The sequence below is a fragment of the Antennarius striatus genome, chromosome 3, assembly GCF_040054535.1.
Source record: "Antennarius striatus isolate MH-2024 chromosome 3, ASM4005453v1, whole genome shotgun sequence".
Lineage (NCBI taxonomy): Eukaryota > Metazoa > Chordata > Actinopteri > Lophiiformes > Antennariidae > Antennarius > Antennarius striatus.
In genome coordinates, this window is record NC_090778.1 from 6,243,810 (window position 1) to 6,261,648 (window position 17,839).

Consider the following 17,839-nt stretch of genomic DNA (forward strand, 5'->3'; position numbering starts at 1 on the left):
AAGGCCTGCAACACCAGCGGTACGACAAAATATTATTTTTAAATAGATAATAAAAATAAAAACAAGAAAAATAAAGGGCATGACATAAAAAACAACTCATAAACACGTGCATGACGTTAATGGTCTATCCTTCCCGATGTCACTGTGCTGCTCCTTGTTGACTTATTGTTGGAAAAACCTTTTCAATTGCAATAGGGCTTTAATATTTTACTCATTAATATTACTTTTCAGGAGATTCAAAAGAAGCTGTCTTTAGGGTATCTTCTTAATCGTCTGGTAGGAGGTTTGTCTAACGCATTTTGGATGAAACAGGCAGTCCCACAGACGAGAGGCGGTGGGCGCGGATTTACGTAAGAAATTGGGCGCGCGAAAGCTGTAGCAGGAAGTGAGAGTAGCACAGCGCCTGGCGGGGATCTGAATCTACCAACTACTTCCATAATCTACAAACATCTTCATTATCATGGCGGACCCGAAGGTGAGGACTCTCATTTTAGGTCATCGAATATATAACGCTTACTTTAATGTCGGAATTTTCTGTGAAACGCGGTAACTCATGTGTTATTCGCTAAAGTTTATAAGGGAAGATGAGAGCTAAGTAAGCGACTATAATTTAGTCTTTATGTGGAATCAGTAATGCTAATTGGTTGTTTTAAAGGACATAGGATGTAAAAAAAAATCTGTGGAGCACTTTCCGACAGATAACAAGGGATCTTTATTGTCCCGTTCATGATCTTGTGTAGGTCAGCTCAGAACTAAAGGAGCTGGGGGAAGCATGTTAGCGTTAGCCTTGTGAACTATGCAGTAGTTACTACTAAGGTTGCCACGCGTTTGGGGAAGTAACTTTTTAACCATCAATATCAGTCATTTAAACGAGATATGTAGTAATCACTTTGGAATTAATTGGAAATTTGCGGCAAAGTCAGCGGTGTAATTTGGCTTTGTTCTACCAAGCATCAAGTTGCTAACGTTATTGACTAGCGTTAGCGTTGGTAGCAGGGAGCTGGAGCCCCATCTGCATATTGTTATTGTTAAAGGAGGTGTTTTATCCGACGGCCCACAAACGTGTCATAAACGTCCTTTTAAATTAACCACGGTTGTAATGTGAGATGCATGACGATGCCAAAAGATCACCTTGGAGCTATCAGCTTGCCCGAATGTGAAAGGCCTTTTCAGCTAGCCAAGCAACTTCACAATGGGTTGCTTTATAAAAGCAAAGTTGAAGAACAATGACTAGATTGAACAGCAACAGCGTTTGGTAATCGGTGGGTATGATTACCAAATACACCCACCGAAAGCCAGTCAGTCTAATTAGATCCCTTTTTAAATCAACTGAAGTTTTAGTGAATGTTGCATCTCTAATTTTGCGGGTGCTTCTTAGCTGAGACACAAAGAGGACGCTACATTGAGACACTGCTAACTTGCTATGCTATTTAATAGTAGTCCGATGGACTCGGAAGTCCGTTTGCTTCCTTTCGGGGAAAAAAAAAGATCTCCCAAAATAATACTGCAAATACAATAAATATCCACGTAAGCTTTTTTGATGATTTTGTCACTTTTTTAAAATATTCGAAAGATTGTCATTTTATGCCTCAAGTGTCTCTGAAGGAACAACATGGATGTCTAGTTCTGTTAGTACTGTCCACTCAATCTGCCCCCCCCCCCTGAATAGAATAATAATCAAAGGTGCTTGGCTCAGCAGCAACACTGAGCGTTGCCAATTCTTCATACAATAGCTATACGTAACAAATGAGCCCTCAAACCCAATCATTTATGCGCTCAGGGCTTTTGGTGAGTTGTTGGGAGTTGCTGTATTCCAGATTAGCTTTGATGGGTCTCTACGATCACGTCATAAACCCAATTTCTTCTACATAATTTGAATGTCTGATTTAAGTTATTTCTAAGGCTTCCCTAGAGTAGGACTCATATAGGATAACTTTCCTCCATAGAATCCAAGAAGACTCGCTATTTTTACCCATCTTTCTTACATGCTTATAGGAACAGGAAGACCAGGAAACCACTGCAGAAGACTCAAACCATGATCCTCATTTTGAGCCCATCGTGTCCCTTCCTGAGCAGGATGTAAAAACATTAGAAGAGGATGAGGAGGAACTCTTTAAAATGTAAGTAGCTTTAATATTCAGTACTGTTTCCTCATAGCTAATTAGGTGCACAGTGTTGTCATCCAATCCATTTTTTTTTTAGCCTGTGCGAGACTGGGTGAATGATAGGACATTGGTTTTTTGGTGTCCCACTGAGTATGTAAACCACTGTTATTTCTTTATTGTTTGTCTTTCAGACGGGCTAAACTGTACCGTTTTGCCTCTGAGAATGACCCGTCAGAATGGAAGGAGAGAGGGACCGGTGATGTGAAGCTGCTGAAACACAAAGAGAAAGGAACCATCCGCCTTTTGATGAGGAGAGACAAGACGTTGAAGATTTGTGCCAACCATCACAGTGAGTCAAGTTTTCTGAAGTACACAAGAGGCCATCTTTTAATGTTTCATTGTAACCACACTGAAAGTATTTTGGTGGTAGGGGGCTATCTCACTGCAGTCTGTGGATTTGAAGACAATGGTTTACCTGGTCTTTGTCATGTCAAACTAAGGACTCATAAATATGAATGTACATTCATATGAGCAGCAGAATGGCTCTGAAGAAGTCTTACTGCTGAATATGTGGATTTGCCTGGACTTATTTAGTAGTATGGAAGAGAGACTTTCAGTGATGGGTGGTTAACACACTCTCAGCAAAGTTGTTGTGTGAAACTTTTCATGTTGAGTTTGCATGTCCTCTAAAGTTTACATGAATAAGTTAAAACTATGTCTTAATTTTTGTCATCATGCTTAACATCATCTTTCTTCCCCTCTGGTGTCTCCAGTTACGCCTAGGATGGAGCTGCGGCCCAACAGTGACAGGGCATGGGTGTGGAACACACTAGCAGATTATGCTGATGAGTGCCCCAAACCTGAGCTCTTGGCAATACGTTTTATAAACATAGACAGTAAGAAATTACACATTTGATTTTTTTTTATATACCAGTGATGAATCAGGAACTCCATGACAATGCATGTTGGTTTTCTGTTGTTTGCAGATGCTCAAAAGTTCAAGGTGAAGTTTGATGAGTGCAGGGACGAGGTCAGAAAACATCAAAAGGAAACAGGTATGTGGAATTTGGATTTTTTTTCTGCGCGGTATGCAGGGACCACTCTACATGGGAAGTCTCCACAGTTTGCAGACTCACTCTGTTCTTTGCTGCTCTCTCCAGCCAGGGACTTTTTCTGTCTGCTACATGAACAAGCAGAACGTACTACCAAGCTGGCTTTGCAGAAAGCTGGTGTCACTATGTTCTGGCACAGTTCCAATCTGACCCTCATCAGGTTGAAACTGTTTTATTATGGTATCATCATGGCAAAAAGTTGCCTGGGCAATCTGTTATAAAATGTATTTGTAGTGTGGAGAGGTCGTTCTTCAGAGTTGAGATGCAAGGTGACAGTGTCAGGACTGTTGTGACCAAACATTTTTAGATAACTGCACATTTCCTTTTCTTACCACAGACAATACTGATAGTACAAACAAAGTGGCAGAGAAGCTGGAGGAGCTCTCTGTAAAAGATAAGGCTTCAGAAGGAAAGGGGGATGACAAAAAGGAGACGGAGAAAAAAGAGGAAGAAGTCAAGCCTGAGGAGATCAAGCCTGAGGAGAAGAATTGAGAACCAAGAACTCGCTTTGCTGATCTTCAGTTTATCAGTTCTTTTTCTACAATAGACTAAATAAACTGAATCCGGACATTTCATATTAATAGGTTTTTTTTCTGTTTTGCCTCAAGATCACAAGTTGTTGCAACTGAGGGATAAGTACAAAATAGTTATTTGGCGGAGAACAGAAACAAAATCACTTTCCCTCCGCACCATGCTCTCCATCTGGGTCATCTACATGTCAGTGCTCCGTTTGAAAAACTGAAGAGGTGAGAGTGATAATTCCCACATTGGGGTATTGTGTTCTTCTGAAACAGTATGTTTGTATAGAAGAGACAGATGTAGCCTGCTTGACAGCAGCACGGGGTCTGGGCATTACGAAGATGCGTTAAATGCAGACTCTTGTGATGCTTCCTGGGGAGACTTTCTTAACCCGTGCACTGTCTACGCTTCCACAGTTAGCAAGGGCAAATGAGTTGAAGACTTCTCAGTAAATCCCCTGTAGTAGTTTTTTTTACTTAATTCCTTTTTTCATCACTTATCACAGCTAATGATTAGTAGAAAAATCCACTCCAGACTTGGCAGAGATCAAACAAATGGTGCATGTTGATAACTGGCTGAAAAAAGATCAGATTGCACTTTGCTTAGCATTTACAATTTTCCCTTTGTTTTAAATATAACACCAAGAAATTGAAGGTTACTGTTCATGAAATAGATGCAGCTACTCACTGAAGTTCCCCAGGAACGTAAAAGTTTGTGTTTTGATTATAACATTCCCAGTTTTCTAGCATGTAGAGTTAACACAGTGTGCCCTTACTGATCTGTGTGCTCACCACCCTCTGCATTTTTCTCCATTGACTGAGTTCATAACCTTGCCTCCAAAGCGCACATCTTAAGTGCCAGTGCATCTGTAAATACATGTATATGGATGAGATGTTGCTTTTCGTTTGCACTTGAATGAAGTGTTTCCTCCACCTTCCAATAAAAGCTGTCAAAAACCACAAGTGTTTTTTCCTCTTGTGTGATGTTGTGTTGTGGCGTGCTGGTCTAAAGGTTTCTGAGGTCATTCTTAAAACAAGATGTTTCTGTTAAGTCTCCTTTTCCTTTCGGCTTTTCCCTTCAGGGGTCGCCACAGCGAATCAATTTCCTCCATCTAGCCCTGTCCTTTGAATCCTCTTCACTCACACCAACTATCTTCATGTCTTCCCTCATTACATCCATAAACCTCCTCTTTGGTCTTCCTCTAGGTCTCCTGCCTGGCGGTTCAAAACTCAGCATCCTTCTACCAATATATTCACTATCTCTCCTCTGGACATGTCCAAACCATCTCAGTCTGGCCTCTGACTTTATCTCCAGTTTCTGTTAAGACTAATGGGTGGAATAAAGTTCAGTAGTAGTTTTAAGGTAACTAATGAAATTTAAATGTTGAAAAATGAGAGGGGCGGTTGATCTTTGTCCAGGCCTATTGTGCTTAATAATTCCATCTGGACCTGTGAAACATTGCCAGACTGGAGATCTGCCAATCAGATTTTGTATGATCTTGTTACTTAAGAAAGGTGAGAACATGACCTCATTGGGGTCATTATACAAGGTTATGCTTAAGGTACTTGGGTTCAAACAAAAATGTGACTGGCTGCCTGTTCCTGCAGAAGCATTTCATTACATGCTGATATTTTCTATTGAGGTTTTGCTAGAGGTGTAACTATGAATGTGACGCCAGTATTTTGCGGATGTCCCACGTTCATTCCTACAATAATTATTGTCATTCATTTACGGAGTTGGAAACTTTTATTTACTCTGCTCATGTCATGTTCTCTTCACAAAAATAGGAACACTTACAGTTAGATTATACAGTATATTTTAATACATATTGAATTTTCTATTTGAATCTCAGGAAACATCCTGTGGCTGATGGAGCAGATTCACTGCTGCTGTCGGGAATGTCCCTGACCTGCAGTGATGTTCCAAAAGAACACTGGACTAATGGCAGTCATTAAGAGGAATGAAAGCTATAGTGTGTATTCAAATGTGGTCAAACAGGCGTCAAAGTCATGATAGACTGGAGTATTTTCAGGCAACTCAGTAGTGAACAATCTATTTAGGCATTTAAAAATGTTCCATTTAGCTGTTCCGCTGTCCATCTTACCATCAGTTTTACCAAATGAATAGCCCTATACACCAAAGCCTAGCAACAGAGACCGGTCTAAACAACAGAGATGAGAGACTTGAAATGAGTATCCTGTCTTCTAAGGCAGTTGGGTGAGACAACAAAAGGTTGATCAGACTGGCTGGAAGGTGTCCGAAAGCAGGAATATTACAGCTACTGCCTTTACAATCTGATATCCGCAGAAAAGGAAGAAATCAGAAGAACCAGCAGTGAGGCGAAAATGCCCCCAAAGAGAACTCTAATTGCATAAGTAAGCAAAATAACGCATTACCTTGTGTTTAGGTCTTACTTTCTGTTGCTAAAATACTACTCAGCCTCACCTTCTCACCACTGTCCCTCCTGTCATTTGCTGCACCGTACAAAATCCTAACGGCTGGAACTAGACACATTTCGTCGTCTATGAACATAAGATATTCCTCTCAAAAGGCAACAATGGTTTTGTTTCTTCATGCAAATGTAGCTGAACCAATTTACATCCATGTCAATTCTCCATTTCCTTCGGCCCCTGGGTCAGGATGCTTTTTCATACTCCACTAGTATACATAAAAAAACAAAAACATTCAGTTAAATATTGCCAATTCATTTTTATGGTCAAAATTAATACAAAAGTGTTTCATCTGAGTGGAGGATAATACTGGAGCTGTACCAGACAGCTACTGTAATCTTTGAGAGATTAAGGGATGCACACCTACTTTTGACTGAGACCTCATGGCAGCTATTGTTCGCCCAATCCTTGACTGTGTTCACCACATAGTGAATGTTCACCAGTCAACGACCGGGGCTTCAGTATTTCAAGTCTTACTCACACATCTTCTAACTGTATTTCATCATACATATTCATGATGCAAGGTAGAAGTTATATTTACTTGAAGGTTTTTACCAATTATTATAATATCATTTAGTTACTGAATTTATAATACATCAACATAAAAATCCACTTAAAATATAACATTAATTCCAGGCTTAATTATCTGGTGTATAAAAAAGACGTATCAAACATAGTCTTTGAAAGGTTTGGTGTATAAAAAGGAAACAATTCAAAAACTACCAAAAATATGAATGGTTGACCAGTTATCTCACTACAAGGAATTGTCTTGTTTCACTAAACCTCTCAAATCCTATGATTATACAAACATAACTTACGGTACATAGCAAACTTTTTTTCTTTTGTGAAATCATGAAAAGAGGCTATCACTGTCTCTGACCTGGGTGAAAACCATTTGGATGAGGTAATCTGAGTTTTCAGAACGTTAACTATCTACCCAGCACAGGTGTCGTGCTGAACTCACTGAACTGAACTTTATTGAAACAAACAGAATTTGCCGACTTCACCTTTGAGAAGCAAACAAGCTACACTCGAAGCCCCATAGAGCTGACACAGGACACATTCATGACATGTGAGTTAATGTCAGTTAACAACTCTGATGGTTTCACTAATTCCTGAGAAATTTTCTTTTTGCAATTAGTAATTTAAGTTACTTTTACCTTTAATTGTATGTAAAGTCTTTCTCAATTTGGAATGTAACCACCAGGCATGACAGACAATGATTTGCCCTCTCGACAGCCCCATATTCCAGCTTCTTATCTCGCTTATCTTGTGTTGCCTGCAGCTGTACAGATCGAACTGATCTGTCCTCAGCGCGTCGGAGCTGTACAGCTCCTCGTACATGCTGGACATGACATGAACAGCGTGAGTTAATGTGAAGCACCTTGACTTCTTGAAATCTATTGACCTGGAAAGGACTGTTGTCTTCTCACAGTTCAGGCGTCAGACTTAATTCTTTTGTAGTGTTTCTGGTCATCCTTCACTTCCTGCTGAACAAACATCTGTGTAACATTTAGGCTTTATGATCACAGATGAGAGACAACAGCGATAACGCCGACAACCTGGTCAATGGTCCACTCTTACAACGGAGACGATATGCCGCAAAATGTTACTGACGTGACAGTCCTCACGCAGGAAGCCTGCAGAGTTATCAACTGACAAAAACCCTTTCAGTACAAACGAAAGTTGATTGGCTAGACAGAACCTCTGATTGGTTGATTTGTCCAAAACAGGATGCTGCTTGCCGTTGGTTGGCCGTTATCTAGACATCACAAACATAATAATGAGAGTCTTTGTAGCTTGGTGGCCATTGTTATCAGAGGTGGTTGCGGTTTCCCAACTCACACTGAGATCTCATAAGTGGTGCCTCCTACACCTGTCACCTTTTTGACATTACTATGTCGACTGGGGCTGATGGTGGTGCCCTGGGCACTGGGGTGGCAGTCCATCTGCCCATTAACTTTCATGACCTCTCTGAATGGAAAGAGAAGAACAAGAAAAAAAATAGTCAACACAAAGATAAGTAATGCGAATCAAACAGAAACCAGCTGTGGCAGCATGCAGTTTAGTTGTATAGAGTGTCTCACATAGCAGAAAAAAAACATTGGTATGAATGATTAATTGAATGTGTACTTGTTAGTGAAGCAAAAGGCCTGGGAGTGTTAGACAAGCAGATGAAAAGCATGCAAGAGAAAAAAAAAAAAGAGTCACACATTTTTATTATTCTGACATTTGTGAATTCATACAAAAAATGATATTTTTACTGAAAAAGCAAACATATGAAACAAAACATGTATGAAGACTCAGACAATATTTAACTGAATAGCTATCATATACAGCACATAACGCTACACTTAGCTTCTGTTAGTCACACTACTGCCCATGTAATAAAGGATGAGCTGATGAGAACGGGAGCAGCAGTCCCTGTGAACTCAATGTAACGCATGCAGTCCCACAGGGGCCACGTCAGGGTTCATACCTTGGGCCCCCCAGATGAGGTGAGTCTGTCCTCTCATGGGCACTCATGTAGGAGAGTTTCTGATGGGAGTAGGAGGGGGATCTGGGCATAGCAGGGGAGTGTGTCTGATGGGCCGGGGAGCGATAGGAGCCCTCGGGGGCGGTGGTCTTGCTGTGGCTGCTGTTGGTGCTGCTGTGATCTGTGTGCAGAGAGGTGGATGAAGTTCTAGGAACACGGCCCAGCGTGGAGCCGGCATGACGCAGCACAGGGGTTCTCTGCCCATAGGTCACCACCCCAACCCCCATCAGGTTGTCCCTGGATCCTCCACATGCTGGGGGTGTTGGGCCCCTGGAGCCAGGGCCCCGAGGCCCATCTGGATAGCAAGCATTTGGAGGTGGGTTATAGCCACCATCAAACAGCCCAGAGTCCTGGACATAGATATGGGTCTGAGAGCGCCCGTGGCGCATTCGCTTCTCCCTCTCCTCTATTTCCTTTCTCTCCTGGATGGAGGCCATGATGGTCTGGGAGAGGTTGTCATAGCGCACTGGGGATGGGTCTCTGTCCCTTGGATGAGGGGAATGCCTTCCCATTCCCCTGGATGGTATTACTGGACTGTAGGTAGGAGCGACCTGGTGTCTCTGCATTTCAGATTCCCGAATGTGGCACATTTTGGTGGGAAGGTAGGGTGAGTGGAACCCCATGGAGGGCATACCACGATGGGACATGCACTCGCTGGCAGTGACTGGGGAGAGGCTGGGGTTCAGCAGACTGTCATAAGACAGGCTGCCGTTACGGTTTGAGAGCGTGTTGGGGGAGAAGATGCTCTTATATGGAGTTGAAATCACTGTCTGTAACTGCAGGGCTGGGAGCTGGCCCTTCTCTGGCCGGCGCTGACCCTGTTTCAAGCTGAGAGTTCGTGAGTTGATTGTGTCAGAATCCAGCTGAAATGGAGAGGACTGGAAGGTTCGGTGAAGGGGGGCATTGGTGTACTCCGGAAGGTCCAGGTTTGGCTCTGATTTGTAGTCGTGACTACGGACACCTTCTTCCAAGATGGCCGAGGTCTTGCACTCATCTGGCATGACAATCTGTTGAGCAAACAGTAGAAGGGCAAGCCAAATTTAGGTAGAAATGTGGCCAAGATCTTTGATCATTTCTTGTGAAGCTTGTACTCCAGACAATGAGCCCATCACTGATAGGATCTACAAACCAGACCAAAGAATTTATCTCTGATGTAAGTGTCAAAATCTTACCTTCTCTCCAGTCACGTGGTAATGGACTTTAGGCATCGTGCCAAAGGACGGCCTGAATTTGTACATAGCTGGAGTGGACGGGTGGGTCTTACCAGAAAGAGAACTCTCTACAACACAAGAAATGACTTAACAATGCAGCGCTAACAACAATACTCTTAAACCAACTGCAGTGCTCTGACGGACCACCAGGAAGTGGTGGTGCTCCATGAAAGAGGAGGAAGTAGTCACTCCCGAACATAATGCAGCATGTCACTGAAGATATTCCAATTCAAAACTCTTTTACAGGCACTTCAAGCAATGGAACAATATAAAGAACATATTACCAGGAGCCAAGATGGTTTTAGCTATGAAACCACCATCAAAGATCACATTCCTCTCATGTCCATTCAGTCGGTAGATCTCTTGCTACGCACAGCAAAATATAGATCAGTGCTTTGGCCTGAAATTCCTCCACTGTGCCATAAAACTGATTCAGTTTCTCTTCACCCCAAATCATGCCTATTCCCTGTCCCACCATGAATAGAAATGGAAATTTAGCATTCTAAACTAATGCCTGTCACACATTGGGATGCTGGTGGTGTACAGAAGGAGTTAGGGAAATTATTTTTGGGGTGGTTGGTGCAGCCAGAAAGGAAAGAAAAAAGGTGATGATGACAATCTGTCTTACCTTCACTGGAGGTCAGCTGGCTTTTCAGCTGGTTGTACCGATCGGCTTTGGGTGGCAGTGGTGGCTGGGTTTCGTTATCATCTGGGGCATCAAGGCGTTTTTTCGACTACAGACAGGAGAACGGGGGTGGGAAAACATCCAGAACAGATTGAGGGAAAGCAGATGGAAAAACAGAGGAGCCTCTTTTCATGTTTGAAATCCACCGACACAATACCTTACAGTTAACTCCTCTTATCCATAATGCATAATAGTGCATTGAATGAGAGAAAATGATGTTAAAGGGATTTATTTTTCATAGTGGAGTACTAATTTGTTCACCTTACAAACAATAATCAAGCTGGACATTATTAGAAAACAGATGCAGCAGAAAAACAAATAATCCTTTATTTTTTACACACATTATTCTTCCTTTCTTCTTCCTTGAAATGCTGGCCTGCAATCTAATCGATTTCCTATTTACTCCCAAATTTCATTAAATTGATGTCTGATTGCAGGACAAGAGCATCAAAGTTGGATATACCAGACTTTGATGAGCTACAACTCCTTTTTATATGTTGTACAAAGTTGTATTCGCAATGCAACAAAGGCGCTGGACAAGACACCAGGGGCATAAAGCAAAAGAGGATGGTTACACCATCACATAATTGATTAGAAACACTGTGTAGCAACTGTGAACATCTCACCTTGGAGCTGGTGATGGTGCTGTGGATGCCATTGTCGCTGACCTTGACGGTGACCTGCCGGTCTGACAGGTCAGGTCTGATGAATGGGGGCTGAATTTTGACACTGGGTTTTTTCCTAGGGTCCACAATGTACCTGCAGAAAAACAAGCAATGGGTTAATCTTCCTCTGGGTTCAGACTTCAGATTTTCATGTCACATAGCTAGTGGTGAAATATGAAAATGAACATTTCTGCAAAAACTGATAACATTACAAATATTTTTGTAGCTTTTTATACCTTTTATTCAAACACGTTCACATATGTTGATTTATAGAAAAAGGATATTCAGAGTACACAGATTACTTTAGTCAATCATGTTACGGAATGAGTACATCAGAGGGACAGCACATTTTAGAGGTTTGGAGATAAAGTCAGAGAGGCCAGACTGAGATGGTTTTGTCATGTCCAGAGGAGAGATAGTGAATATATTGGCAGAAGAATGCTGAGTTTTGAACTGCCAGGCAGGAGGCCTAGAAGAAGAGCAAAGAGGAGGTTTATGGATGTAGTGAAAGAGGACGTGAAGGTAGTTGGTGTGAGAGAAGAGGATGCACAAGACAGGGTTAGATGGAGGCAACTGATTTTCTGTGGCGACCCCTGAAGGGATAAGTATTGGGTAGCCAGCAAAAGCTACTTTTAATACTTTGTAATATAGCCTTGGTTGGCAATGACAGAGGTCAAACGGTTCCTGTAGTTCCTGACCAGTTCTACACACACTTTAGTTTGTGTTGTGGCCCACTCCTTTGCACAGATCTTCTCTAGAGCTGTGATGTTTGAGGGCTGTTGCTTGGCAACATGGTGTTTTAACCCCGTCCACACGTTTTCAATTGGGGTGAGGTCTGGAGACTGGCTAGGCCACGCCAGAACCTTGATATGCTTTTTACGGAGCCAGTCCTAGGTTTTTCTGGCTGTGTGCTTTGGATCGTTATCATGCTGTAAGACCCAGCCACGTTTCATCTTCATTTCTCTGACTGAGGGAAGGAGGTTTTTACCCAAAATGTCACAATACATGGCCCCATTCATCTTGCCATTGATACGGACCAGTCTTCCTGTCCCTTTTGCAGAAAAGCATTTCCCAAAGCATGATGTTTCCACCCCCATGTTACACAGTAGGAATGGTGTTCTTGGGATACAACTCAGCACTCTTCTTCTTCCAAACACGGCGAGCGGTGTTTAAACCAAAGAATTCAATTTTGGTCTCATCTGACAACATCACATTCTCCCAATCCTCCTCTGGATCGTCCAGAAGGTCTTGAGCAAATTTCAGACAGGCCTTTACATGTTTTTTGTTTAGTAGGGGAACCTTTCAGGCAATGCAGGATTTCCCCTCATGATGATATTGTGTCACTTATTGTCATCTTTGTGATGGTGGTCCCAGCTATCTCTAAAGCATTGACCAGTTCCCACCGTGTAGTTCTGGGCTGATTACTCGCTGTTCTACGGATCATTCGAACCTCATGAGGTGAGATCTTGCATGGAGCGCCAGTCCTAGGGAGGTTGTCAGTGATGTTACACTTTTCCATTTTCTAATAATGTTTCCAACTGTTGACCTTTTCTCACTAAGTTGTTTACCAATTGCAGTTTGACTCATCCCAGCTTAGTGCAGTTGTACAATTTTATCTCTGGTGTCTTTGGGGAGTTCTCTGGTCTTGGTCATAGCGGAGACTGGAGTCTGACAGTTTGAAGGTGTGTGGAGGTCTCTCTTATGTATTTAATCAGTTCAAACAGGTGCCATTCATACTGTTAACCAGTGGGGGTCGGAATAACTTCTTAAAGTGCAAGTGACTGGTCTGTGAGGCACAGAAGAGTTGTTTGTTTTCTAGCTTCCCAATACTTATTGGCCACCTATTTTCACAAATAAATTGTTTAAAAATCATACAATGTGGTTTCCTGGATTTTTTTGTACATTCTGTTTGTCACACTTGATGTGTACCTATGACGAAAATTACAAACATCTCTGATCTTTTTAAATGAGTGAATTGGCAACTTTTTTAGTTTGCCCAATACTTATTGGCCCCACTGTAAAATCAGCATTCATGTATGTCTTATGAGGGTTTCTAATTTAAAGAAAAAGCTCATCAGTGTGATTTCTTGAAGCTAGTGTGGAGAGTTGAGCAGTAAATTATACATGAGACAGTCCGGGACGTTTCACCATATTATTATAATAATCCACCCCTTTATGCCATTTGCAGTAAATGACTGTTACTATGAAACGTGAGATTGGATGGAGAATTGGGGCAGCAGGAGCGGTATTGCAGTCGCTTTACCGCACTTTTGTCCCAAAGAGGGATCTAAGCCAAGAGGCAAAGCTCTCTATCTACCGTTCAATCTTCGTTCCTACCCTCACTTATGGTCATGAGCGATGGGTCATGACCGAAAGAACGAGATTGTGGATACAAGCGGCTGAAATGGGCTTTCTCAGGCAGATAGCTGGTGTCTCCCTTAGAGATAAGGTGAGAAACATTGCTGTTGGTGAGGGGCTCAGAGTAGAGCCGCTGCTCCTTCGCGTGGAAAGGAGGCAGTTGAGGTGGTTTGGGCATCTGGTGCGGATGCCTCCGGGACGCCTCCCTAGGGAGGTGTTTCTGGCACATCCAGCTGGGAGGAGACCTCGGGGCAGACCCAGGACCAGGTGGAGGGATTATATCTCAACACTGGCCTGGGAACGCCTTGGGATCCCCCAGTCAGAGCTGGTGGATGTGGCTGGGGAAAGGGAAGTTTGGGGCTCCCTGTTGAAGCTGCTGCCCCCGCGACCCGACTACGGATAAACGGTGGAAGATGGATGGATGGATGGATGGACTGTTACTATTGCAACAGTTCATCAGTAGTCGTCAGGTCCAGCATGCTTTGAGTCAATGGTTCAGTAAATCCGCAAACCTTTCATCAGGGATTATTAAAGAACTTAATGGCAGATGCTGGTAACACGTCATTTCACCCCCTCACCTGCTGCTACCTCTCTGCTGTCACACTGGTAATTTCCATGGAATGAGATTTGTCCCTATAGGTTTGAAAACCCATGCTCTGTGTCTCATTGGCGTTTGTGCGTGTGTGTGTGTGTGTGTGTGTGTGTGTGTGTGTGTGTGTGTGTGTGTGTGTGTGTGTGTGAGTGTACAAAGCCCTTTGACTCACTCTGTACTCTGTTTCCTATTAACTGTTGTTCAACAGAGTAATTGAATTCTCTCAGCTTTCAGGGTTAAACACACCCCCACACATGTAGAAATACACACACACACACACACACACACACACACACACACACACACGCGCGCGCACACACACACACACACACACACACAGCATGATAAAACATCTTACCTAGGTGCCAGGGGGCTACATAAGACGTACTTGACGTTGCCACAGCAACCCTTAGTGAAGGGATTAACTCCTCCACGAAACTTTCCAGTCACCTGAGGAGCACAACACCTTCTTTTAGATGTGGCAGCAGAGGATGCAGAGCCAACACACACATATACACAAACTGATACACACAGATACTTGAGTTCAAAGAGGACAAGTCATGTCATTGAATCCTTCCATGATTACTGCATACAGAATGAAAGTTCTGCGGTTACTGTGGGTGTTTACTCTGGATATTAAGGTAAACACACGGAGGATCTAAACTGTATTATTCTTCGAGGAATTCTCTGCGGTGACAAAAGGTTTTTTGTCAGAGCTCTCCGACTGTTCCAGAGACACCCTGAAGCGAACCCAACAGTCAGGATGCCCCAGGCATCAACATCTGGATCTGTGAGTGTAAAGCAGCTCTCCTGACCACCACTAAATAAACAACAGGCAGATGATTGTTTGAGTGTACACAACTGGTACAAGTGTGTCGTTACCGTGGCAGCGTCTACTCACCTGTTCATTGGTGGTTCGACCTCGAGCTACAAGCACCATGTGGAAACCTGTCAGTCCCATGACAGGAATAAAGAAAAGCCCTGCTATACACATAACAACCAGACTGGACACGAAAGATCAAGGCTAACAACAATGGATGATAACAACGTCATGCCTACTTCCACACACATTTTAAGGGCAGGTTTGTGATGGTGAAAGGATACGTGACAGTGGTGTGCAGCGCTCCCAGCCTCTCTCGGTGGTGGAGGACAAAGATGAGGCCGAAGGAAAAAACTCCCACCATGTGGATAGTCAACGACAGCAGAAAGAGGAAGAAGTATCTGTAGTTCCTTCGTCCAATGCAGTTGTTGACCCAGGGACAGTGATGGTCGAAGTCCTAAGGAGGGAGAGGAGGAGTTACCCTTCTAACAGCTACTGAGGTTGTTCATAAGATAAATAAATAAATGTTACAGCTGACCCGGGCTAGAAAATGTGGAATTTGAGTCACACATTGAGACATTTGCCTCATACAACTCATCTGTGCTCAGAAATGCTCAAGAATAAAAAAAAATAAAGGACGACAAGATAAGGGAACAGTATGTTTTTTGTTTTAAAAAAAAGTTAAAAGAGGTAATCAGAAAACTTTTATAAGCTTGTTGTTTGCTGATAGAAACAGGAAAAGAATATGCAGGAACACAACCTGTGTAATTCTGCATTCTGTGTGGGTACATTGTAATGTCCTGATGTGTGTTTACTTCTAAAAATATGAAATATGCTGCCAAAAGCTGATTCATACCAGTAACTATGCTCTTAAAAAACACTTGAATATTTACTAATAATTTATATTCATATATTCAGTGTTTGTCTTAATTCTAGGAAGGGAAAAATAAAAATCTGCATTATGTTCAATCATATTTTACATTAAAACTGATCAATGCTTTAACAGTAGCAACAAATTGCTGATTAAAATGTAATATTTATGGAACTAATATAAAGAAATCCAACCACGACGGATATGTGCATTTTGGTACGCACAGATAATAAAATGAATACAAAACAGAAAAAAAGAAGTCTTTATGTTTGTACATTTGTACACCCCCCACCCCCACCACACACACACAAATACACCCACCTCCACACAGTTGTCACAGACGCTGCAGTGTGAGCAGCGAGGCGGCCGGTAGAAGTGACAGGTGGCACACCACTTCATCCGGACCTGAATGCCCTTGATCTCCACGTTCTTGTAGAGCGGTGCTCGGAAATCGTCATCCTTGTCCTCGTCTTCATCCGCTGCAGGGAAGAAACACATGAACACACACACGCGCGCACACACACACGCGCGCACACACACACACACACACACACACACACACACACACACACACACACACACACACACACACACACACACACACACACACACACACACACATTAACAGGACTCAGATGCATATGGTGGTGTGTGAGAACCAAACACAGACAGTCACAGGTTTGGGATGACAGCGAGCATCTTGAATGAAGCTCAGCGCTGCTGTTGGTTGTCTACAGAGTGAACAATGAGCATTTTATCTTCTACAGTGATGCCTCTACTTACGAATGTCCCTACTTACGAAATTTTCTACTTACGGAATTTCTCACCAGGAAAATGTTACCTCAACTTACGAAAGAAATTTCGATTTACGTAATGTAAAAACACAGTATCGGCTGATACTCGAATAAAATCACAGTATCGGCTGATATTCAAATCTCCCCCGGGTTCCTGAATGCAACATTTGTCATAGCTGCTCTGCCATTGGTTATTACTTATCTTCCTGGCATCCCATTGGCTAAGAGGGATGCCACTCCACCTCTGTGTGGAGCTAGAACGGTGCTTATGGAGTTTCTCGGCATTCGGCACTTGACCCATGAGGAGTTCGGATAGTTTTAAGCAAATATACTAACTTTATGAGTACGTATTTGCTATGGACCCCAAGAAAGTGACGGAGAAAAGAGGAAAAGAAAAGACAAAGAAAAGATTTTTTTTTGTCCATACAAACAAAGCAAGAGATAATAGAAAAGCATGAAAAAGGGATGCGTTTGGTTGGTCTCACCAAAGAATATGGCCATAATGCATCTATAATCGCCACGTTATTAAAACAAAAGGAAGTTTAAGGAGTTTAAGGCATTGCGTGGGTGGTTGGAAAAGTTCAAAAGGAGGACTGTAATTCACTTCTGTTCGGCATGGTGAGGCAAGAGCGCATGAACCAAAGAGGGCAAAAAACAATGAGGACGGCAGTTAGAAGGTACCATCATTTTTATTCTTTATTTTTTACATTATGCGCAACTCTCATTTATTGTGTAATGATCTAATTGTAACATGTATTTGTTACATGTTTTGATGCATTTTTATGCTTTATAAAACATTTATGTCTGAATTTTGGGGGCTTGGAATGGATTAGGGCATTTGCATTGAAAACGCGTCTCTACTACGAAATTTTCTACTTACGTAATTGCTTCCGGAACCAATTAATTTCGTAAACAGAGGTACCACTGTACTTTCATGTACTCTTTCACTACATCCATAAACCTCCTCTTACCTCTTCCTCCAGGCCTCCTGCCTGGCAGTTCCAAACTCAGCATCAATTCTACCAATATATTCATTACTGTATCTCTCCTCTGGAATATTATTATTATTATTATTATTATTATTATTATTATTATTATTATTATTATTATTATACATACAT

The 17,839-nt window shown here is 42.3% G+C and overlaps 2 protein-coding genes and 1 non-coding gene across 3 annotated transcripts in view; 2 read left to right on the forward strand and 1 right to left on the reverse strand.

The window, feature by feature from the left end:
• The first annotated feature begins 337 nt into the window (after positions 1–337).
• On the forward strand, positions 338–3,792 carry ranbp1 (RAN binding protein 1). The gene is made up of 6 exons (XM_068310176.1): positions 338–475; positions 1,996–2,120; positions 2,297–2,454; positions 2,879–3,001; positions 3,092–3,160; positions 3,555–3,792. Exons 1-6 carry the CDS (start codon positions 461–463, stop codon positions 3,707–3,709), a joined length of 645 nt encoding a protein of 214 aa, XP_068166277.1. The 5' UTR covers positions 338–460; the 3' UTR covers positions 3,710–3,792.
• Positions 3,232–3,358, forward strand: LOC137593268 (small nucleolar RNA SNORA77). Its single transcript, XR_011035105.1, has one exon. It is a non-coding gene; the product is annotated as a small nucleolar RNA SNORA77 (small nucleolar RNA).
• A 1,652-nt stretch (positions 3,793–5,444) lies between the features above and the next one.
• zdhhc8b (zinc finger DHHC-type palmitoyltransferase 8b) overlaps positions 5,445–17,839 on the reverse strand; it is a 67,905-nt gene continuing 55,510 nt past the window's right edge. Inside the window, exons 3-11 of the mRNA XM_068310172.1 lie at positions 16,246–16,403; positions 15,338–15,510; positions 15,135–15,237; positions 14,592–14,683; positions 11,245–11,377; positions 10,562–10,667; positions 9,895–10,001; positions 8,666–9,729; positions 5,445–8,160 (exon numbers count right to left, since the gene is read on the reverse strand). Of these exons, the coding sequence (XP_068166273.1) occupies positions 8,028–8,160; positions 8,666–9,729; positions 9,895–10,001; positions 10,562–10,667; positions 11,245–11,377; positions 14,592–14,683; positions 15,135–15,237; positions 15,338–15,510; positions 16,246–16,403 (2,069 nt within the window). The 3' untranslated portion in view covers positions 5,445–8,027. The remainder of the gene's footprint in view (positions 8,161–8,665; positions 9,730–9,894; positions 10,002–10,561; positions 10,668–11,244; positions 11,378–14,591; positions 14,684–15,134; positions 15,238–15,337; positions 15,511–16,245; positions 16,404–17,839) is intronic.

Excerpts from the sequence above, each read along its gene's own strand:
- ranbp1 (XM_068310176.1), top strand. Across the intron at positions 2,121-2,296 it reads GAGGAGGAACTCTTTAAAAT|ACGGGCTAAACTGTACCGTT; the intron begins GTAAGTAGCTTT and ends TTTGTCTTTCAG. Across the intron at positions 3,161-3,554 it reads AAAACATCAAAAGGAAACAG|ACAATACTGATAGTACAAAC; the intron begins GTATGTGGAATT and ends TTCTTACCACAG.